The sequence below is a fragment of the Melopsittacus undulatus genome, chromosome 1 (assembly GCF_012275295.1).
Source record: "Melopsittacus undulatus isolate bMelUnd1 chromosome 1, bMelUnd1.mat.Z, whole genome shotgun sequence".
Lineage (NCBI taxonomy): Eukaryota > Metazoa > Chordata > Aves > Psittaciformes > Psittaculidae > Melopsittacus > Melopsittacus undulatus.
This window is the reverse complement of record NC_047527.1, coordinates 14,719,534-14,742,758: the sequence shown is the minus strand read 5'-3', so window position 1 is coordinate 14,742,758 and position 23,225 is coordinate 14,719,534. Positions and strand designations below refer to the sequence as shown.

The window sequence follows — 23,225 nt, the reverse complement described above, 5'->3', positions numbered from 1 at the left end:
GATGATTAGTTTTGCTGTCACTGAAGTCTGCACTAGCTGGGAATGCAGTCAGTAAAAACAGCCAGATGTTGTACATAGATTCCAGCTTATAATAAGAAATATACCACTTCTAGTAATTGTGATATACATCTATAAGGTTATATAGGAACAGGGTAGAAAACTCTGGGGAAATACAGGACATCCTCTATTCTGTAATGTATTGCTTGTAATATTGCACTGAGGGAATGTGGCCAGAATTTTTGCTTAAATAATGTCAGTGCATCCGTCCAAAAACCCCGCAATCATGCATCAGCCTAGAGGGATGATTTGTGTTCAAATATCTGCCTTCAGCTATGCTCTTTCCCTTATCTATTATTCCATTCCCTAGTTCACATAGTCTTATATCACTGGGAAGACACAAGTGGCATTTGACTTGCGTCAAGAGATGATGGCTTTTGTGGACAGCATCTACACTATATCTCTTTCATGCCCTTATAACTCTTCCTGCATCAACATCTATACTGCTGATGACTTTCATGGCAAATTAGGACACTCCAATCTTCTTATCCAGAAACTATTAAGTCCCTTTTTAATCTATCTTCTTCTTTGCTGTGATATATACAATTTCTGAACTGTAAACCATACAGGGCAAGGACTGTTTTTTCTCTGTATTCAAACAGTAGAGTGAGGTTCTACTCTTGCCTGGAGTCTTGTGCTGCTATTATAATGTATCTGACACTACTAAATAATGTATGTCTGGTTTTGTATAAATCATTCTAAAACTACCAACAAGAAAACAAGATGAGCAAAATGCACCTTAGGATGAATACATTATATGAATGAATGTCCAAATAAGGGAGTAAAAGAGACAGAATGAGTCAATGAATGGTTACATGTGTAGGGAAGCTACTGATCAGAATGCAAAAAACTCCCAGGACCTGATCTGTAGCACCAAGAAGGCTGATCTTACCACCTTCTTAACACCTGTTTTAAATGCCATCCATGTTTGCATGCAATATCTGATTCACATGCAAGAAGAGTTGTAGAACCTGTAAATAAGAAGGGAGACTAGATAATCTAAATTGGTTGACACTGAATAAATCACAATTAATTTTGCTAGTAAGAATGAAGTTAAGGTGAAAGAAACCATCTCCTGCCAGAGACACAAGAAACAATGAAGAGGCTTACAACACTTCAAGAATACAGATATTCTTTGCAGTCAGTTGATGGGTGGCGAGTACCCCCAAATGGCAGTGGGGTGGGTTTGCTCCTGTAAAATCAAAGAAGTTTTCACTTGCTACTAGGGGTTTTATGGTCAGAAATACAACATTAATAAAGGCAGGTGAATAGAGAAACACCAGGCTGCTGAGCCCTTCAGGGCCTAGGACAAAAAGACACATACTACAGAGCACAGCATGGATCCGCTCACACAACTACGACATGTTCTGGGAAAGAAAAGAGCACAGGACCCCTATCTCTCCCCTGCTATGGAGTGAGTCACAGGAATATCATCTGTCAACACCTTAATGAGAACTGTGCCTCCAACCGGAGTTACAGTGGGAAACTGCATACCAGTAATGACCCCTGAAGAGAAAACTCACCCTTGCACTCCTGCTTATAATGCTAATAGCACATAAGCAGTCAAACCTCAGGGCAGACGCCAGTATTAACTACTGTTTTGTCCACCACAAAGTCGTTTGTCACCAACATAGTTCCAGCATTGGTGTAACAGCTGCAAAAATATAATTAGTCCCCCAGCCTCTGTCCCACTGGGTACCAGTTGCTGCTTCAGTTGGTCTCTTTGGATACGTTTCTGTCCTCTACTGGCCAGAGGTCAAGTTTTCCAGAAGCTAGTTGCCTGTACAAATTACAGTGCACATATTTTACATCTCATTGTAATGCTTTCTTCTGCCAACATCCGCTTCTTTGCAAATGTTCCATTTCCAAGCCATTTTTGTGCAAGCCCCAGGAGAAGCCATCAGGCAAGCATGCTGAAAATTTATCCCCAGGCATCATTAATGCACATCTGGCTGATGAAGACATACAGGTTATATAAGCTGCAATTTGGAATGTGTCGTTTTCCAAATAGCTAGTCCCACAAGACACCATTTTCTCTGGAAAAAAAAATGGGGCTAGGGGAAATATCTGAATGTCCAGCTCAAGAAGTCACAGACTACCCACAGCAATTCTGGGGCAGGAAGGAAAACTTGGTACTGGTGTGTTTGAATAATTTTCAATGTCAGCATTTGGAGCACCTATTCAGCAGCAGACTGCAGGAGAGGTGCTAGGTTGTGAGTGACCACAAGGAAATATGACAAGTCTGTTCATGGGCTTGGATCTAACATCTAAACGTTGAGATGACTTTGGGACTCTGGGACATGTCTTTGGAGATAAGCAACTGAATGATTGCAAAAGTAGATTCTAAGGATGAGACTTCTGCATTAGGATACTCTGAACTCTGAAGACTTCTTATTTCTTCCTTTTTCTTCTGTCCCAGTTACAGTGAGAGTACGAACTGCTGGGCATAAAAGCCCATCATGTAAAATGTGGGGAAGGATGCTTTAACAATCTTCATGCCAGAAAGCAGCAAACACAAAACTAGTGCTTTAGTGTTTAAGGGAATGTGAAATTGGCAAAGGGCAACATGTTTGAGCTGAAGGTCAAGGAGCAAACTTTAAAGAAATAAAGAATTGATGATACAATATACCTCTCAAAGATCAAGAAATGGGTGTGTAGGACCCACTCAAAATGAGAATGGTACATCATGCTTTAAAGCCCTCCAAATGTCCACTGAACTACCACACTTTGCCTGACTCCCCTATCATCTGTTAATGCTTAGTTTTATATAATGGAGATGTGACTCTAAGTTAAGGAGGCAATCCAGGTCCTGGCAGTATCTATACTGTAGCGGGACACCTGTTCCATTGCCATTTGGATCAGTTTATGGCAGGGCTGTGCTTTCATAAGCAACCTTGGCTTGCTTTCATTAAACTGCCTTTACCTCAATCCATGAGTTTTTCATCTTATTTTCTTCCCCCTGTCCTGCTGAGGAGGAGTGAGGGAGGGCTTGGTGGAGCAGCTTGGTGAGCACCTGCCAGGCACCCCACCACAAAAGGATATTGTGAAATTAGAGGTTGAGAGATCATTTTTTCTGACTGCTCTGTGAGCATTCAGAGCCTGGGCTATGGTAAAGCACTGAAGCTGGTTACTACCTGTACAAAACACAGTAGGTATTAAACTTATCCTGCTTCTCTGAGCCCTAGCAGAAAGTGCCACTAAGACACAGCAAGCACAGACCAGTCATAAACAAATTTGCTTATGGATATACAGAAGAAGAAGTAGTAAGCTGGGAGGCTGAACTCCTCATCTTGCTCTCTTGCTCTCTTCTACCACCTGCAGCACTGAAGGGCTGTGCAACAGAATCATGTTGTGGCACAGAAATTATAATTGCTCTGTCCCAGCTCCCCTTTGGTCCAGAAAACAGCTGTACTTATCCTCTACTGAGCAAATCCATGGAATACTCCCCTTTTGGCTCCAGTTGTATCTAACTTTTCCCATTTTATCTTGCACTATCACCATTTTCCTCTAAATGTCTGCTTTATAGTTCATGAAAACACCTGTCTGGATGGGGAAAACACTGTCACAAAAAACCCCACACCCACACACAAAACCCAAACCCACAACCTGCCTCACCGAATCACAGCCATTAACTGTTTCCTCTGGCCTACAAATGTAGTCTCCAATGAATTAAACTCCACACAGCTTAACTGTCTGTGTTGGCCACATACTAAAAAAGTCATGTGCTGTGCTGTTATCCATCTCAGCTTGGTAACAGCAAAATGTCTGTTTATTGTTGGCAAAAGTTCCACAGAGTCCCATAATTTCTTCCTGAATCCACACATAAACAGCGAATGGGACAGGACTGAGAATGAAAGTCCTTTCCTGGTCAACACATTTCCCGCAAGCCCATCTGTCACCCTCGAGGCAGTATCAAAGCAATGCTGCTAAAGAACAGCGTGAGGAGACTTGGGAGGGAGTATGTTCTTTAGTCAAGGAAAACAGAGGATGCTTCAGGAGTTTCACCAGTTCTGTTTATTTTTAAGCAGAATGATTCATGTTGCCTTGCGAGCATATCAACCAACTTACAGCAAATTGTTTAAACAAAAACAATTATCCTCTTGCCTCCCTTCTGAGGTTTGCTTTCCTGACAGAATACAGCCATATGGTCTCTGGAGTTTCTCAGGGTATGAGTGACAACCTCTTACAACATAAAAAAAAACTGTAAGCCATTATTATTGTAAAAATGTCAATCACTGACACTGTTACTCTTTAAAGAGTCTTTGGGTTAAAGTTTACTGAGCATTACGTGTAGACATATGCTCTTTGTTAGACTTTTGGTAGCTTCTGTACAACTCAGCAACAAAGCTTGCAGCATCCCAAGACATTGGTTAAACTGATGCCACAGAAATCGGTATCATAGAAGTGAAAGATCAGCTCTGACTTGGACACCTTCCAGATGAAGTACTTGGCCCAAACTGAAGTCAGACAATGGCTGCTTCACAGATTGCTTTTCAAAAGCAAAATACATATTCATCTTTTCCTCTTTCAAGCAAGAAAACATTATTTATCTAAAAGGAGGGGATTCCTTTGTTTAGGACCAAAAAATCAGATTTAGATGGTTCCACAGACTGGCACTGAAGAACATTAGGCCTCCTAGCAACATTCTTCAGCACCCTTTGCATGCAGACTTGGCTCTATATTTCTACTGCTTGTTGTAAGTGGCAGTCATATACTTCAGAATATGACTGTATATGGAGTCTGTGTCTGACAGCCCTGAACAGTAGGTGGTCTGAATCACTCATTACTCTCATGCCATCGGATATGGGGCAGCAAGTTAAGCAGTGTGAACAGAGCTCTTGGGCATACAATCAGAAGGGGGAAACATCATCCTTTGTGCTCGACTCTTGAACAGTTTCTTGCATCATTTCCTTAATGTACAATGAACTGAGCTGCAAGCCTTCAAATGAGCCCCTAGAAATTCTCCAGGGGCTGCTCTTCCCAAGTGTTGGCTAGCCAGAGACTGTGGGATGTTCTTTTGCTGTCTGAAAATGCCCCCCTCATTTTTATGAACTATTTTCTCTATCTGCTTAAGAAACCATTTTTGTATCTTTTCTGCTAAGATCTTTGTTAAAATGAAATTATTTACATTGTGGCTTGGCTAAAGCAGTGTGCTAGAGAGAATTTAGCTAGGCAGCAAAAAACTTCATTTTAAGGGGAATGGTGATGTTTCCCCTCATTAATCTGTTTCTGAGGTACAAAATGTTTTCTGCAGCAAAATGCCTCTCACAGCAAGTTTGTATGGTTCTGTCCCTGAATGTTCCTTCACTGCTTTAACAATGGCTGTGTACCCTGCATCAAATGTCTGATTTATTTTTACAGCATTACAAATGCATCACATTTCGTACAAAAGCTCTTTCATAACATCAGTTTTAATACAGCACAGCTACTTTAATATGGTATTTTCTAAGAATTCGTTAGAAGCCGCAGGTGTGTAAACAGCCTCTTCTGCATTTTCAGGTACTTATTGTCAAAATCACTCAAATACAGAATCCTAGGCATGACATCAACAGGGAAGAAGAGAACTTTGGTACTTATTTTTGCATATGATTTTTTAATTATACAGACAGAAGCCACTAACTACTGTATAGACAATTCATCTGTCAGCCCCCACAGACCCTGCCTGGCTCCTTTTCAAGATGTTTATTCTTCACAAACACAGAAGGCCTTGTCTGTACTTCAAAACTGCACCAGGACAACTGTATTACTGTAGTACAAGCACTCGGGGTGGACAACATAGAATCATTTTATATCCATGCAAATACAGTGATACAGGAAGGCCAAAGCTTAAGTCTTTTCTATACTAGCAAAAATCAGACTCGCTTGGCTTGAAAGAGACCTTCAAGATCATCCAGTTCCAACCCCCTATCGTGGGCAGGCCACCTTTCATTAGACTGGCTTGCTCAAAGCCCTGTCCAGGCCTGATTTTGAACACTGATAGGGACAGGGCAGCCACAGCTTCTCTGGCCAACCTGTGCCAGTGCCTCACCTCACTCATAATAAAGAACTTCTTTCTAATCTCTAATCTAAATCTCCTCTCTTTCAGTTTAAAGCCATTCCCCCTTGTCCTATCACTACAGGCCCTTCCAAAAAGACCCTCTCCAGATTTCTTGTACCCCCTTTAGGCACTGGAAGCTGCTCTAAGGTCTTCCAAGAACCTCCTCTTCTTCAGCTGAACCAGCCCAGCTTTCTCAGCCTGTCTTCAGAGCAGATGCTCCAGCCCTTGAAGCATCTTCATAGCCCTCTGCAGACTCTATACAAATGTACAGGTACTGGTACACCTATAACACTATAAAACAGGTGTGCACGCACACACCCATATATACACATCTCCCATGAAAAACTGCTGTTCAGCAATTTATCTCCATCATCTACCAAAACCAGCATGCCCAAATCCCTCCCTTCACTACAGCCGTGGTGTGAACTTTCTAGGATTCTGACCTGACTTTTCGACCTCAAGAAACCACCTGCGGGACTCCAGGCTGACACCTCTTCATGCTGACCTGCCCAGAAATGTTCACTTCACTAGGCAAGACAAAACAACGACCGAGCTCCCGCATAAGCCCTTCGATGGGGAGGCCATGACCGGCTGACAGAGGCTCCCCCGGTACCCCGCTCGACGGATACCCCTCAGTGACAACCACCGCTCCCCTCAGCCCCACACTAAACCCGCCCTCACGCCCGCCCCAGCAGCTGCCGGTACGTCACTTCCTCTCCGGTTCGCCCGCTCCGCCGAGTGCTTCCGCCTCCGTGTTTCCAGGGCAACGCGGCGCCCGGCCCTGTGAGTACGGGTGCCTGGGGCCGGGGGGAAGGCTCGAGCGCGGTTCAGTGGGGCCGGGCCGGCCGGGCTGCCTCCCGTGCCGGCAGCGCCGTGGCCGGGTGCTCTCGCTACCAACGGAGCGTCCGCGGGGAGGGCTGTGGGGCCCGGGGAGGCCCTTTCTCGCTCCCCGCAGCGCGCTGGGGGCTGGAGGAGCGGAGCACATGTCGCGGCCCGTCCCGGTAACTCCGCGCGGGTCCTCGGGCGGGCCCAGTTGTCCGGGAGCAGCCCGCAGCCCGGGACCCAGGCGGGAGGGAAGGGTCTCGGGCTGCGGTATGGGTGAGGGGTGGGAGGAGCGGTTGGGCAGGTGCCGGTTCCAGGGTCCCGGAGCCAGGCAGAAGACCCTTCGGTGTATCCGTGAGACAGGTCCGGGCGGGGGCCTCACGATGACCGCTCCGGGGGGGATGGGAGAGATGTCAGGAGCAGCCCCAGTTCCACTGCCCCCCAGAGCGGCACTGGTTAAGGGAACGGTGCCCCAGCCAAAGGGCGCTGCACTGAGCCGGCTTTTGTAAGTTGAACAGTTTAATCTTGGTTAGGACCATACATGTGGAGAAGTAATGGCACAGCTGCCATACAGCAGTTTGTTATGATAGACTCAAACTTAAGTACTTAATCACAGCGTCTTACCTTCTTGGCGCAGCTTGGCTCCGTGGGAGATGTCAACCCCTCCGCTCGCCGGGGCCGGCATACCGCCAGGTGCCTTCTCTGGGACACAGGCCCAGGCGGCTCGGGAGGTAAATACAGCTTCGCTGTGTCGAATTGGCCAAGAGACTGTGCAGGACATTGTGTTCCGGACCATGGAAATCTTTCAGCTACTGAGGAACATGCAGGTGAGAAATAACTTTCTTTTTGTGTGCCTCAACTCCCGTGTGTTTACCAGGAGACAGCTTAGGACATTTAAATACATGACTCAGTCAAACTGCTTTGAAAAGTTGATTGGAGAAATGAATGCTAGTCTTAATATACTTGCATACTTCTGTACATTAAGTAAGGATGGAGAAAGTTCAGAAATGCTGAATTGCTATTGCCACCACAATAAATATGCTCTAAACACACTGAGTATTTGGGTTTTACGTTATGAATAGTTAAGTCTGTTTATATGCCAGTTATGTGTCTCTGGTTCTGTTAAAATCAGGAGGAGTATTTTTACAGAATTTCTCATTGATCTTTGTAATCTTTTTCACCTAGAACTTTTGGGTAATTTGTTGCTACTAAAGTGGGCATAGTACTTGCTTGTGGCTACTTCCTGAGAAAACACAAACTTCTGTTGTTCTCTGTTGAGAGCAGAAGAGAAATAATTGTTCCTATTCTCTCTCTATTTTCACAACTCTGACAATTTCCTCCTGTAGTTGTCTTAGGTACGGGTATATATACTTAGAGTTCGCTAACTATGAATTCACTTTGTGTCTCTGAATTGTAACCTGGGGTTGAGACACAAAGTCTCAAAGTGTAATAACAACAGTGCTATGCTTAAGCCTTTTGAAGACATTTGCTGAAAAGAGTTGGAGGTGACAATGACCAAAGTGCAGAATCCATGAAGCTGTTTGACAGCAGTGATTTGTGCAGCAGATGAGCAGATAAAATACAGAATTTTGCAGATAAAAAAAATAGACATTTCAGTGATTTCTGTGGGGATACTGTGATTGTCTTACTTTGCAATGTACAAACCCCCCTGAATTATTTTAGCTGATTTATGTCATGTGACAGAAACTTTAATGTACTGGTTTTAACATTTTTGGGGGTTTGGTTCTCAAAGTTACCGAATGGTGTTACATATCATACTGGAACATATCAAGACAGACTGGGAAAGCTGCAGGAACATCTCCGTCAGCTGTCGATACTCTTCAGAAAACTGAGATTAGTCTATGACAAATGCAATGAAAACTGTGCCGGGCTTGATCCTGTTCCCGTAGAAGTAAGTATCTTTATTCATATACAAATTAGAGATCGGAATAACCACTCTCTGCTTAGTGTATCATCCATTCTCTTGAGTTGCAGGAGACTCATGACAGTTTTTAAATGACACTGTAATTATTCCTTGGACTGAATTCTGTTTATTATTTGGAGTTGGTTGGAACATTGTGAAACTTTACCATTAACGATTCTTACCGGTTGGAAGGGATCCAATTTGAAATCAATATTAATTTAAAATTTTAGTCTTTTTCCTCAGGCTTCTTAGTGCATTCACCACTTCATTTCCCCTAGGGGAAAAAAGGCTCAGGGCAAGTTTGTGGGATTATTATATTTTTTTTTAAAGTAAGTTGTTATAGCAGGAAAAAGTCTGCTTTAAGCTCTCACCTGCCAGCCTAGCTCTCTGAGTAATAACCATTTTTCTCCTTGTTTTGGCCATCGGTCTGTACCTCCATAGTTCCCTCACTCAGCAACTCTTAACCTGTTGAGCCACTATCAACCAAATCTAAATGTGCAGTGGTGATGAAAAAGTTAACAGCATAAGACTTCAAGGAAGCAGGATTGGCCAAAGTTTTTCCTAATAAAAATGCTATTCCTATTACAATCACAACTTCATTTTTCCTCCTCATACATTAAGTTGCTTCTATTTCCTAGTAATACCCTTAAAACCTATTTTGATTTAACTACTGCTCTGTATTAACCAGAACTACGAATTTTTTTAATTAATGAGCGCTGAATTCTGAGGCAACTCTATTAACAGACTTCTGATTGTCCATAGAGTTTTAATCATTTAGGTATTATATTTTATATGAGTCTCTTCACTGAATAGGAATAAAGAAATGAAGGATTCCATTCTGTACAGTCCATTCTAGACTACTTATTGCTTTATGGAAAAACTCCTATTAGGCAGTCCTGTGGGCCCAGTCTTTAGAATAGCCAAACAGAGGCCCGCTAAAATAGCAAGTCATAGTTAGGGTATTAGCCAAGTAGCTATGTAAAGCCAGTCAGAAGTATGTTCAGTGTATCACTGACATACTTTACAATAATGACAAGTTAATGTACATGGTATAGTTTGGAATAGTAAATTTTAAAATCACAATCTGCAGAGTTTGAAAATACAGCGATTATCTATGATAAACATCTTAATGTAAAGACTGGGTTCTGCCTGCAGTTATGAAATTACTTAGGTCTAGGCATGGTGATATGTGAGATTGTATCTTCTTGAAGCACATGAGTTTTCCTGGACAGTAAACTGAGCTTATTGCAAGGCCCTTGGGTTTGAGGTGATGAAGTAAGCTTGCCTACACTTCCTCTTGCGAAGTTTGAACCTTTGGAGAAAATAGTTTTATTGTTTTGTTCGTTGGGTTTTTTTGTGTTTGAGTGTGTGTGTGGTTTTTTTCTTTTTTATTTTTTCCTTTTTCTTCCTTATTTGTTTTTTTTTTCCTAAAGCTGATGTTTCTTGTCTTCACAGCAACTTATTCCGTATGTTGAAGAAGATGGCTCCAAGCATGATGATCGTGGTGCTGCAAGTCAGCTTCGTTTTGCTAGTGAAGAGAGAAGGGAAATCATGGAAGTGAATAAGGTAAGAAAGTTGAAATTAATTTGCATAAACCTGAAAATGTCAGTTTGTCATTGGAAAGCTTAAATTTCTGGATTGCTATACTAAATGCAGCGTGTATGATAACTACTGTCAAACTTGCTATTAAATACTTCTTGCAGAACTAATTCAGAATTATGTTTTAGTGAGCAATTTTGGGGTTCTTTTTACCTGTACCTCTGGATATAAAGTTTAGGATTCCTGACAATTTTAACTTGTGTCTCTTTTTCATGGAATCATAGAATGGTTTGGGTTGGAAGGGACCTTCAAGAGCATCCAGTTCCAGCCTCCCACCGTAGGCAGGGACACCTTTCACTAGATCATGTCGCTCAAAGCCCCATCCCTGGCTCTGTGCACTGCCAGAGATGTAGAAGCCACAGCTTCTCTGGGCAACCTGTGCCAATGTCTCACCGCTCTCATAGTAAAAAACCTTCTTCCTAATCTAATCTATATCTTCCGGTTTTCAGTTTAAAGACATTCCCCCTTGTCCTGTCACTACTTGCTCTTGTAAAAAGCCACCTCCAGCTTCCCTGTAGGCCCCCTTAAGGCACTGGAGCCTGCTATACAGTCTCCCCAGAGCCTTCTCCTCTCCAGGCTGAACAACCCCAACTCTCTCAGCCTGTCTTCACAGGAGAGGTGCTCCATCCCCCCCGATCATCTTTGTGGCCTCCTCTGGACTTGCTCCAATAGGTCCACATCCTTCTTATGTTTAGGGCCCCAGAGCTGGGGTATCACCAGAACTGAGTAGGGGGAAAGGATCACCTCCCTCCAACTGCTGTCCGCTCTCGTTTTGATGCAGCCCAGTTGGGTACAAGTACAAGTTGGCTTTCTGGGCTGTGAGCGCACATTGCAGGCTCATGTTCATTTTCTCATCAACCAATGCAACATCTCCAAGTCCTTCTCCTCAGGGCTGCTCTCAATCCATTCTGTGTCCGTCCTGTATTTGTGCTTGGGATTGCCCTGAGGCAGGTGCAGGACTTGGCCTTGTTGAGCTTCATGAGGTTGGCGCTGATGCACCTCTCAAGCGTGTCAGGGGCCCTCTAGATGGCATCCCTTCCCTCCAGTACATTGACTGCACCACACAGCTCAGTGTCATCGGCAAACTCACAGAGGGTGACTCAGTCCCATTGTCCATGTCGCCAGCAAGGATGTTGACATTTATTCTTTGGAATACAGTATATTATGTATATGCTTAACCCACGAGATATCAGCACTTCAGATTGAAGTAAGGTGCCTGTGGTACTTACTTCTTTTCAAAACTTATCTTAGGTGTTAAAAAAACAGGTATTGAGCATCAGATGTGTAAGTATTATTCCAATGATGTGAGTTGGTAAAGAAGTTTCAGGGCAACCTTCTGTATTTTGACAATTTGAAGAAGACTATTCCTTTTGTTAAGTGCTGAATTTATTGAGTCTTGACACATTCAGAGAAAAAATGTACTATGTACGACAAAGATGCTGCTAAATTTTCAGTGTGAGTGGCAGTATGCAATCAAGTGCAAAGATGGACTCTAAAAATAAATATGCCGTAGGAAATGCTAATATAATATTGAGATTAAAAATACGTAGTTTTAGCAGACCACAATTTCTAACATGTTTCTTCAGTCTGTAAAATACAAAGATAGGATTAAATAAATATTTCTGTTGTTGTAGATCAGTAAATGCTCAGTAAAATGCATAACCTAAAAAATAAATGAACAAAGGGAATAAATGAGTAAACTACTTCTTTATGGAGAGAATAATTGTTGGATTTTCAGCTTTTAAACTATTTCTGCTACTTTAATTTGTCTTCAGCAGTCAGAGATGTATTGAGTTTTTCATAACCAATTTATTTAGAAAATGTATGCATATTGTATAGGACAAAATGAGGACTACCAGAAGTTAGAGAAAAGCAATTGTCAGCTTTCTTGTATTCTTTCTGTTCAGTGCTGATGTAGCAGGTTTGTATATATTGTATAAGTAATGTACTGTGAATTTATGCACATTTATTTGCAATCTTTAAGTGTTAATAAGTTTAACTGTCCATATTTGCTGTGTTTTTAATAGTTCTCTGACATGGTTTTGCCCTTGTTGTTGTATTTGCATGCTACTATGTTTTTAAACCTCTTTGGTGTGATCTTGTGAAAAGAATTTCATAAATGTTAATGATGAGCTCTGAACCTTAAAAGGTTGATGGTGTTACTGGACCATTGGCAGCAAATTTGCAATAAGAATGTGTTAAAGCCTTCACTTAAATCTGGTCTCAAATCCTGTATTTACACTTAAATTCCTTGACCCAATTTCCAGATTTTCTATAGTGCATTGGGGTTTTTATTTTTGCGTCCCTCCAACTGTCTGGGCACATCCACCACAACTTTCAAAGTTCCAACTGCAATACAGACAGAATAGGAAATTGCTAGAAATAAAGAAATTCTTATTTTTGCAAAAAAAAAATCACTAGTATCGGGTTAATTGGTCTAATTTCTGACCATGGCTGCTGGGCTCAAATAGCTCTCTGGTTCTCAGCTGGCACTCCTGACAGCTTTTCAGTCCTCTGTAGTATGGAGTGTCTTCCTCTGACTCAGTTTTGCTTAATCTATTTTAGCAAAATCCCAGTAATACAAAATGTTGATGAAAATGCTGTGACAGGGAAACCAAAGGGATAGATGGTGAAGATTTTTACGTTCTTGACCCACTGTGTTTACTTCCTTCAGCTGGTCATCCTGCTCTCACCTAGTGCTTTTTGTTGTGATATGCAGTACCAAAAAAGGCATTATTGCAGTAACCCAATACTTTGATGCTATTGACACATTTGAATTCTTAGACCTTTCATGTGTCTCTTAATTTTGTCCTTCTTGGTGTGGTATCACAGCCAGTCTTATCTCTTTAGTGGTTCTGCATGTATGTGAAGGACACAAGCTGCCCTGCAGGGCGGAGCACAGCCAAAACTAGTAGACCCTCTAAACCTTATGGATCATGTGTTCTCAGACAAAAACATCCCTCCTTTCAGGAATTACCAACTTCAAACATAGCAGCTCTGCTTTGCTACTACAGTTGTCTGGTAAGGGAGCATCCCCAGTGGAGGGGTCAAGCAGCACCATATAGTTCCTTTATTCACTATCTCATTCAGGAGGCAGGAGAACCTGTTGATGTAGCAGGGTTCCTAAATACTGCAGTACTTTTTGATGACAGTTTACTGAATAATAGTGACATTTTTTGGTCTTATTTATTTATTTCTTCTGATACATTAGGCTTGTCTTTTAGGTCAGAAAGTTTAGTGTGCTCACCTTGGCTAAGTAGTACTTGTTCATTAATTTAAAATATAGATTAGCTTACAAGGTAATGAATTTCTGTCCTAGCAATTCAGTTATAATTAGCAACTGTAGGTTTAAATTCAAACTATTAAGCTTAAAAAGAAAAGGGATTTTTTGCCTGCACTAGGAATGCCACTACTATTATGAAAACAAACAAACAAATTGTTTGTGGAGCACCAAGTACCTCTGCTTTTGTACAAAACATTTTTGTACCAAAGATGTTGCATATTCCTTATCTGTATTTGCTTTCTGTGACTGTAAGTTGTTGAGGTGGTTGCCTCTTTTCTGGAGTGAAGAATTTAGTCCTCCAGAATCAGTTTAGCATTTGCATTCATCTACTAGTACAAGTCCTGATCCAGTTTTCACTGAACATAATTACTATTTGCAACAATTGGAAGCTATTACCAAAATTTCCTTACTTGTTTACATATTTTTTGAGCCTTTAATGTTCTCTCTTCATGTTTTTTAAATTCTAAGTATTGTGTCACCTGTAATATTTTTAATATGTCAGGCTCACCTCGAGTCTGTGGTTTTGTAGTACATTTGAGAGGACTTACAACAGAAAATAGCAAATCATGACTGAGAGCACTTTAATTTGTGTTTCTGCCTTTTCAACAGTTTACCCCTTTTTTAAAGAAATGGAGCAAGAACAGCATTGTTTTTTTAGGTGTTGTAGGTCTGCTTTCAAATGAGGCACTTGAGAAAGCCATCACATAATTAGTAGTCTTGATACATTTGGGTGAAAATGAAACGATGTGAAACAGGATTAGGACTTTCCAGGTGGCCCTTCAGAAAAGTCATGTTTGATTCTTAGTTAATCTTTGCTAACTGGTTAACAGTGATTTTGCTAAGAGAGGAAAAGACATTCTACATGACAGGCATTTAAGAACAACCATTGTGCAGCTGATGTTTAGGGAAGTAGTCCTTAAAATGACAGCAATTTGCAATTAGCCTTTCTCTTTGGAGAATTGTACCTGAAAACTACTTTTGGCCATGCTGAAAACCTGCATTCCTTTTAAACTACCTTGCATGCTATTTCCACGTATTTTTTATTTGTTTTGTAGTTGTAGAGTCCTTTTGCTCCCAAAATATGAATGTGCAACAAGAAACACTGTAACAAGAGGTGAAGAATTGTTTATTTGGACACCTTCTCAGTAGATTGATCTGCACTAGGGGCATTTCCATCCTGTTTTGGATACAAGCTGCCTCTGTGCAATGGTAGAATTGTAGAAGAATTTAGGCTCAGTGGGAGGTCTTATTCAACCCCTACCTCAAAGTAGGGCTAGCAAGCAAAGTTAGATCCAATTGCTCAGTTTCATATCCAGTAGCATTTTGAGTATTTTGTAAAGATGGACATTCTGCCCTTTCTAGGCCCTTCTTAAATATTGATTTTTCACTGAAAAAGTTTCCCTAGTCTTACATTGGAATTTTCTTAGTTGTAACTCATGTCCACTGCCCCTCATCCCTGTGCTGTGTACATTCAAGAAGAGTCTAGCTTTGTCTTCTGTGATCTTTGTTAGGTAGCTGAAGCCAGCGTTGTGATCCTGTCTTAGCCTTCTGTGCTTGAGTCTAAACAAATACAGCTTTAATCATCTTGGTGGCCTTCCACTAAATGATCTCCAGTATGTTAGTGTTTTGTATTGAGCCCCAAATTGGACAATCATTCTCCGGATCCAAATAGAGGAAATAACAATTTCACTTGAGCTGATTGCTGCTTCCTTCCTCATACAGCACAGCATGCAGTTAATCTTCATTGTTGAGAAAAGATCTATTGCTGACTCATGTTCCACTTGTCAGAGAGTTTCAAAAAAGACCTCAGGTCTTTTACTTTAGTATCAATCCTGAGAAACATCAAGAGTGACCAGCTGCTAATTGGTCTTAATACTGATGATCACAGCATTTGGAATCCAGTAGCCTCTCAGTTTTCCATCAACCCTGTAATCCACCTTCTAAACCACATCTCTGCAGTTTGGCTACAAGGGTACTGGGGGACTGTGTCGAAAGCCTGACTAATATGAAAGTAAACAAAGTCCCCTGCTCTCCCCTTGGCCCCACAGCCAGTCATTTCTGAATAGAAGGCAATTGTGTTGGTCAGGCACATCACATTTGGTAAATCCAAGATAACTTCCTGGTCAACTTACCATTCATGTGTCTGGACATGATGTCTGAAAGTCTTTGCTGCATAGTCTTTTCGGGCTCAGGGGTTAGGCTGACCAGCCTGTAGCTTCCATAGTTTTCTGGATTCCCCCTCCTCACCTTTCTTGAAGATGAATTGAGATCATAGAATCATAGAATAGTTAGGATTGGAAAGGACCTCAAGATCATCTAGTTCCCAGATGTTTCCTTTTTCATCAGGAGCCTCTCCCCATTAGCAATAGAAAATTATGTAGAGTGATCTTGTAATGTCATCAGACAGTTCTCTCAGCACTCAGATGCATTTTATTCCATACAATGAAATACTTCATGTTCTGTTTCATATAAGATGTTGCATTCAAAGCTTTTCATGAAGCTTTCTATATCAAAACAATATCATGTTTATGAAGTTGAGAAAAGTTATGAAACGCCAAACTTAAAGCTATCCATACAATCCCAATTGTCCTAATGTCCCTTTTTGTCCTCATATAAATGCATATGGTACTACTGTTATTACATTATCACTTCTTCCCTTCCTCCCCCTTCTTTTCTAGAAGAGTCCTTGAGGTTCTTCTGCTTTTTTTGCAGACTAAGTACTGTTTAGATTGAATCAGTATTGCGATAAATAAGATTATAAGAGTGCTGGTTAATGTGTCATTTAACTTAGGCTTGTATTAAATAAGCAGGGAATTTGGGACTGAAAAGAAAGGATTTAATGTGAGTAGTAAGTAATTGAAGGCTGCTCTTGAAAACTGGATTTTTATCTTTAGCTCTGCCACAAAATATCTGTGGTAGTTGTTTGTTCTGCCCTTTATGGTTAGTGATAGCTGTCCTTTGAGTATGTGGGAAGCTGTTAAAATACCAAGTTTAGTGATGCACTTGGATCTTAGATGCCTCTGGACAAAGTTGATAGGCACTCCAGTTTTATCCAGTGTTCCTGTGACTTAGTTTGCCATCTGTAACTGAGAATCATACAACTGTGATTTTCATGTTAAGAATGGGGATGTAACACCAAGGAGTGTGGTGGAGGAGCACCTTGGGGAATGGATAATTCCATTACAGGCTACATAGCGTAAAGGGTACTCAGTAAATAGCACTTCAGTCTTCATCATTGGATGATAAATAATTGGTATGAAACAAGCATCCATCCATTTTAATGAACACACTCCTCTTGGAACAACAGAGCGGGGGATACATGCAATTGCTGTCTGGTTCAATATGTGAAAAGTATTGAGCGTGCAGCGGAGCAGAGGCTGTCACTGGTGTCTCTGCTTATTTCAGGGAGAGTTATGCGTGCAGAAGAAGCAGTTTCAGCTATCAGATGTAGCAGGAGGCAGAAAATCCAGTCTCTCATTTCCAGTAAGGGTAGCAGGTAGAATAGTTACGCCTGTGAATGACATCAGGAAAAGCTGTAGTTATTGAACTTAATATGAGTTAATGTTTAATTGCACAGTAGGTAGTGTATTAGTGATTAATGCTTTTTAAGCATTTTAAAAAATATTATAAATAGATGAATATGTAGATTTATTATGATGGCAAGTGGGCCTTGCTATCAGTTGTGTAGCCATAAGTTCAAGCATCACCTGGCAGCTTTAGAAAAGTTTTTGCAAAGTGTTGAGCCTTTTTTTCTGTCTTTCTTTTTCCTGCTCTGTGCAGGAATAACATTGTGAGTCTTTTGACTATAAGACTGAAGGCTGGAGGGGAAGAAGTTTATCCACCTCCTTACTTCAGAGATTTCATTATGAAGGACTCACTTAAAAAAATCAACAGTGTGAATTGCCAGGGCAAGCTTTATTTTTCTCACTCATCACAGACATTGTGTTTCTGTAGAGGGTTTGACTTACATTGAAAAGCAGAGGCCGTTGTTTGCATAAGGCTTTCAGCAATCACTTCCTACAGCAGTTTAATGGTCAGAAGGAGTAACGTGCTCATGAAAAGGAACATGATGCAAATTCTCTGTAGTAGCATCAGAATCAAGAAAACAAACATAACTGGTTTAATTCTGCAGGTAAAAGCACTACTATGATTAATATTTAATGCTTTACTATGCATAGATGTACTTGTTGTGTGTGCTGTTACAGGTCCGGAATAGAGCAGGAAAAAACTATTTACTTTTCATTTTCTTAAGCAGCAGAAGTGGTTGCACAGCATAGACAAGTACTTTTGATATTTTTACATGCATCAATTGGAATATAGCATAGTGTTTATGCTATTATTATTGCCTGAAGAAGAGACTTAACAAATGGATTTAGTGCAGAATAGTGACTCATAGTGGTGTTTAGGTTTTAAAATGATGGATGAGCTTAAGATGAGAAGAGAGATGGCAACAGTGTGCAAAGGAAAGTTCTGATACATCCCTGATAGAAAGTTGTAGATTGGTCTAGACAGCCCTGATAAATAGAATCATAGAATAGTTAGGGTTGGAAAGGACCTTAAGGTCATCTAGTTCCAACCCCCCTGTCATAGACAGGGACACCTCACACTAAACCATCTCGCTCAGCGCTCTGTCCAGCCTGGCCTTGAACACCGCTATTGTAGAGCATTCACACCTTCCCTGGGCAACCCATTCCAGTGCCTCACCAGCTTTACAGTAGAGAACTTTCTCCTTATATCCAATCTAAACCTCTGCTGTTTAAGTTTCAACCCGTTACCCCTTGTTCTATCACTAATGAAGAGTCCCTCCCCAGCATCCTTATAGACCCTGTTCAGACACAGGAAGGCTGCTATGATGTCTCCACACAGCCTTCTCTTCTCCAGGCTGAACAGCCCCAACTTTCTCAGCCTGTCTTCATATGGGAGGTGCTCCAGTCCTCTGATCATCCTCATGGCCCTCCTCTGGACTTGTTCCAACAGTTCTATGTCCTTTTTATGTTGAGGACACCAGAACTGCACACAGTACTTCAGATGAGGTCTCACAAGAGCAGAGTAGAGGGGCAGGATCACCTCCTTCGACCTGCTGGTCACACTCCTTTTGATGTAGCCCAGGATACAGTTGGCTTTTTGGGCTGTGAGTGCACACTGCCAGCTCATGTTAAGTTTCTCATCGACCAACACCCCCAACACCCATTTTCATTTCAAATGAAATGAAAGTGAACCAACGATGAGTTTAAGTGAAAAAGTTATTTCAGTCAAAGTTGAAATTCTTGTGTCCTTCTGAACCCAAGTCTATATGAAACATGTCAAGTTCTTTATGGCATGCTGCAGCTATTTATCCCACTCTGTTTCATTTATGTGGCTTTTGTGTTTCTGTATATGTTTTCATAAACATCCTACCTAAGCCCACTACAGGTTACTGGAAGGTGGAGTCCTTGCCAACTCCATCATGCTGGCCACAGTACTTGCAGCATCAGTCAAAATGAATATTTACTTACATTGAAAATTATATCTCCAAAGAAGACACGCTAGGATTGGGTTTCAGTCAGACCATTTTTCTGACAGAGAGGAACCAGCAGAAACATGCCTGTTGAGGTGAATTACATCTCCTAAATTCACTATAAACTGTCTCGTATAGGATAATTTTCCTGTACTATCTGTCCTGGTTTCAGCTGTATAACAGTTATTTTTCTTCCTAGTAGCTGGTAAAATGCTGTGTTTTGACTTCAGTCTGAGAACAATGCTGATAACACACTGATGTTTTTAATTGTTGCTGGGTAGCACTTACCCTGATCAAGGACTTTTCAATCTCTCATGCTTTGCCAGTGAGGAGGGGCATGAGAAGCCAGGAGGGAGCAGAGACAGGACACCTGACCCAAACTAGCCAAAGGGGTATTCCATACCACAGCACATCATGCCCGGTATATAAACTGAGTGGAGTCACCCAGAGAGGATTGATTGCTGCTTGGTTTGGGCTGGGTAGTGAGCAATTGTATTGTGCATCACTTGTGCTTTCTGATGCATTTCTCATTTCTCTTCCTTTGTTGTTTCTTATTATTATCATTATTGTTGTTATTCTCTGTATCATCACAAAATAACGATATTTTACTTTAGTTATTAAACTGTTCTTATCTCAACCTGTGGGGTTTACATTCTTTCAGTTCTCCTCCCCATCCCACCTGGGAAGGGGGAAAAGGTGACGGGTGAGCAAACGGCTGCGTGGTGCTGAGTTACCAGCTGGGTCTAAACCACGACACTATCTTAAAAGAGAGAAAGTCAGAAACTGTAGCGTGTATGTAGGATGAAGTACCTTTTCTTGTCTGATACAACTGTTAATCCTGAGAAGCAGTCCAGAGTTCAGCTAAGTCTTTTCAGTAGAAGGAGGAAAGAGTGGGAGACAACTTGCAAGCAATCTGTTCACATGAAATTTGTCATTACTGCAGAAGCTGCTTACACAACTTGCCTGTTTTCCAAGAAGGCCATTTCGCCTGTCTTTCCAAGGTTAGACCTGAGCTGAGAAGCTCTTACAGGTTCAGCAAAGTATTAAAAGTAGAGGCCAGCACTGCCAGTGGTGCAGAACATAGTAATTATGTAGTACTTTGTGGTGTGGACCACTGCTTGTCAAAGATTGGTAACAAAGATCACTACATGCATTTCAAACAGGAGACCATGCGCTCTGAAGTGATGTTTTTTCCCCTCTCTTTATTCTTTTTTCAGCCTAACAATCCAGAAATGGTGCTTCATCTTAGATGTTTTTTTTTGTATAGAAGAGTTGAGAAAATAGTTCTTCACTGAAGACAAGGATCTAAAATTATCTTCAGATAAAGTAACAATCATATACTTCTTGTCTTTACAGGTGTTTTGAAAACAAACAAAAGCCAATTTGAAGGTTCCCTTGTCTAGCATCAAGTAAAGATCAGGCAATTTACAGTTTCATAGCACTTGCCCAAGAAATCAAAATGGTCTAACAGAATGAGTCTTTTGGGTAACTTACATAAAGTTCATGTGAGCATACCTACATAGCAGTATTTAGCAGTACAATTAGACATGGCTGGAGAGAGAACACTAGGTGCGTATCAGAGGTTAATGGTTCTTTCTATCTGTGACCTGAGTAACCATCACTGACCACCAGCCTTCATTTCTGTTAATGAAGGTTTTGAAAATCTGGACTTGCGTGCGCTCAGGATCATTGAACGACATTTTGTGTTAAACTAGTAGTTTTGTGTAACATTCATTGGTTTCTCTAGGAATGAATGTTGAGGATGGCAAACAGAGATATGTTTTAAAACGCTGTAAGTATGAACATGCTTGTTTATCTCATCCCTCTTGTGCTTTCTCAGGCATCAGAATCTTACATTATGAGCTTTTGTAGGCAGACACTTGCAATTCTGTCATTTGGATCCTGTGGTAACTACATGCTTCTCAGTTTTCTCTCTTTAGGAGCCGGATCTCTGCTGTATATTGTGAAGTGTAGCAAACGGAAAAGAAAGAAGTATAAGATAAATATACATAGGTCTCTTTAAAATACTTTTTAGTCTGTCAAATCCTTGTTTAGAAATTCAAAGTTAATGCACATGAATTGTCCTACATCTGTTTTTACATCCTTCTCAGGAGTCTGGAATTGAGTGTTGTCTCTGCTTCCAGAAAATGTATCCACTGAAGTCTGGATTCAGGGATGTTTCCCTTACTCAAAGCCCTGTGTTCCCTGTGTAATCTAAGTCTAATGACATGTTACTTCAGGCCATTCTTACAGGTCTGAAGTGAACAGAATTTCTTTTTGCCTCTGGACTTCTTTCCCAGCTGACCAGAGGGGCAACTTAAGAATATCAGTGTGTTGTCCACATCAAAATTCAGGAGACTGATTTTCAGGATATTGCTTCTTTCGTTGCTTCCTTTATCCTGTTCCAGTTACTTTGGTTGTATTACTGATCTGAGTCACCTTTCTAGTGTATTGCCATTTGCATAGTACAAATAAAAAAGTTATGACAAACCTGAAGCATTTGAAATAGTTTGTCCTCTTTTGATGGTAACAAATCTTTCCTGTGCTTTCACTTTCCTTGGAACTCTGGACTTCCCTAATGAATAAATAGTTTGATCTCTAATGTGAGAAATCTGACATCTTTATCAAATTGGAATGAAATGAAGGAAGTAGGGTTTTGTTTAACAGTACACAGTAACTTAGTTCTTGACAGCTTGGATTTGAGCAGGAAAATTAATAAATCAGACAGTATGTGTATTATTGTGAAACATGAGAGGTTAGGGAGATTGTGTGATGTCTTAATGCACTGATCTTTCTTCTGTTAAAGACATAATTTTCAAGTTCTGGTTATGCACGCAAATAAAAGCGAATTTGCTGTTCTTCTGTTCCTTCAAATGCTTCTGCAGTTTGCAAAACCAATACATAATTCTGAACCATTCAGACTGCTTGGGAATATCTGTTTCAAGACAAGACTCATTACCTACGTAGGCAGAAGGGCTGGAAAAGCTTGCTTGGTCTCACCTGTACCTTGTGCTTAGTTGAAGCTTCTGCCGTTATTCCCTCACTCTTCTGTGCACCCAAATTATACAAAATATATTCACATAAATGTACCTGTGTCCTGATTTTTTTCTTACTACTTGGAGTGCTGTTTTTTGGACTTTGGAAAGAAAGGACCAATCCCCTCAAGCCTCCATGTTTTGAAGGGGGCAAGTGTTTTGATTAAAAGAAGTGTTGTGAAGAGAAGCAGCATTTCCCCTAACAGTGGTCCTTAACTTTTGAGGCTTTCTTGCATTTTTAGAGTGTGCTTTACAGAGGATGTACTATCCCACTAACACCGCTTGCTGACAACTGAGAAAAAGATGCATATAGCATTTAATAACATTGTAATTTTGGTTAAATTTCTGAATGTGCTGTTTGAACTGATCACAGAAAAACTAACCATGAACTCTTCCCACAGAAACTGAAACAGAAGAATCAGCAGCTGAAACAGATCATGGATCAGTTACGGAATCTTATTTGGGACATAAATGCCATGTTGGCAATGCGGAACTGAACATTGAGAATCAAACTTTGCGATTGGAAAAGATACCTATTTGTCTGGATATACTTAATTTCTTCTGAAGAAGTAACATGATTTTTCTACAACCATTTTGCAGTAATGTTTGAAAAGTCTTCAAGATTAAAATGTTAGAGTTTTGTAATAACTTACATGGTGCTGGCTTTGTTTTTCATAAAAGATTCATCCTCCAGGTGTTAACCTGAGCAATTCAGTGAGGCTGAATATAATACAGCCTAAGTAAGTTACCGTAGTAATTTGGATTGCTATGCAAATGAGGGGTTTTATAAATGAATTGTTTCTGGATTTATTTTTTTTTCTATAGTACAGTTGATGCTGCTTTAAAAATGTGTTTTCAAGCCCTCCTGCAGTGCAAGCCACTTTTACAGGGAGGAAAAATCACAATACAAAAAAGTTCTAGTAAGCTACAGGGCCACAGTGGGCAATCAGATGTTACAATTCAGTGTGTTT

General features: G+C 40.9%; 1 protein-coding gene across 1 annotated transcript; it reads left to right on the top strand.

The window, feature by feature from the left end:
- Window positions 1–6,815: 6,815 nt before the first annotated feature.
- MED30 (mediator complex subunit 30) lies at window positions 6,816–22,906 on the top strand. The gene is made up of 5 exons (XM_005150935.3): window positions 6,816–6,877; window positions 7,554–7,743; window positions 8,670–8,828; window positions 10,296–10,406; window positions 22,656–22,906. Exons 2-5 carry the CDS (start codon window positions 7,570–7,572, stop codon window positions 22,749–22,751), a joined length of 540 nt encoding a protein of 179 aa, XP_005150992.1. The 5' UTR covers window positions 6,816–6,877; window positions 7,554–7,569; the 3' UTR covers window positions 22,752–22,906.
- Window positions 22,907–23,225: the final 319 nt, after the last annotated feature.

Bases quoted from the DNA above. Each gene is read 5' to 3' on its own strand.
- MED30 (XM_005150935.3), top strand. From the start codon at position 7,570: ATGTCAACCCCTCCGCTCGCCGGGGCCGGCATACCGCCAGGTGCCTTC. The intron at 7,744-8,669 runs GTGAGAAATAAC...TGGTTCTCAAAG, and splicing joins AGCTACTGAGGAACATGCAG to TTACCGAATGGTGTTACATA. The intron at 10,407-22,655 runs GTAAGAAAGTTG...CTCTTCCCACAG, and splicing joins AAATCATGGAAGTGAATAAG to AAACTGAAACAGAAGAATCA.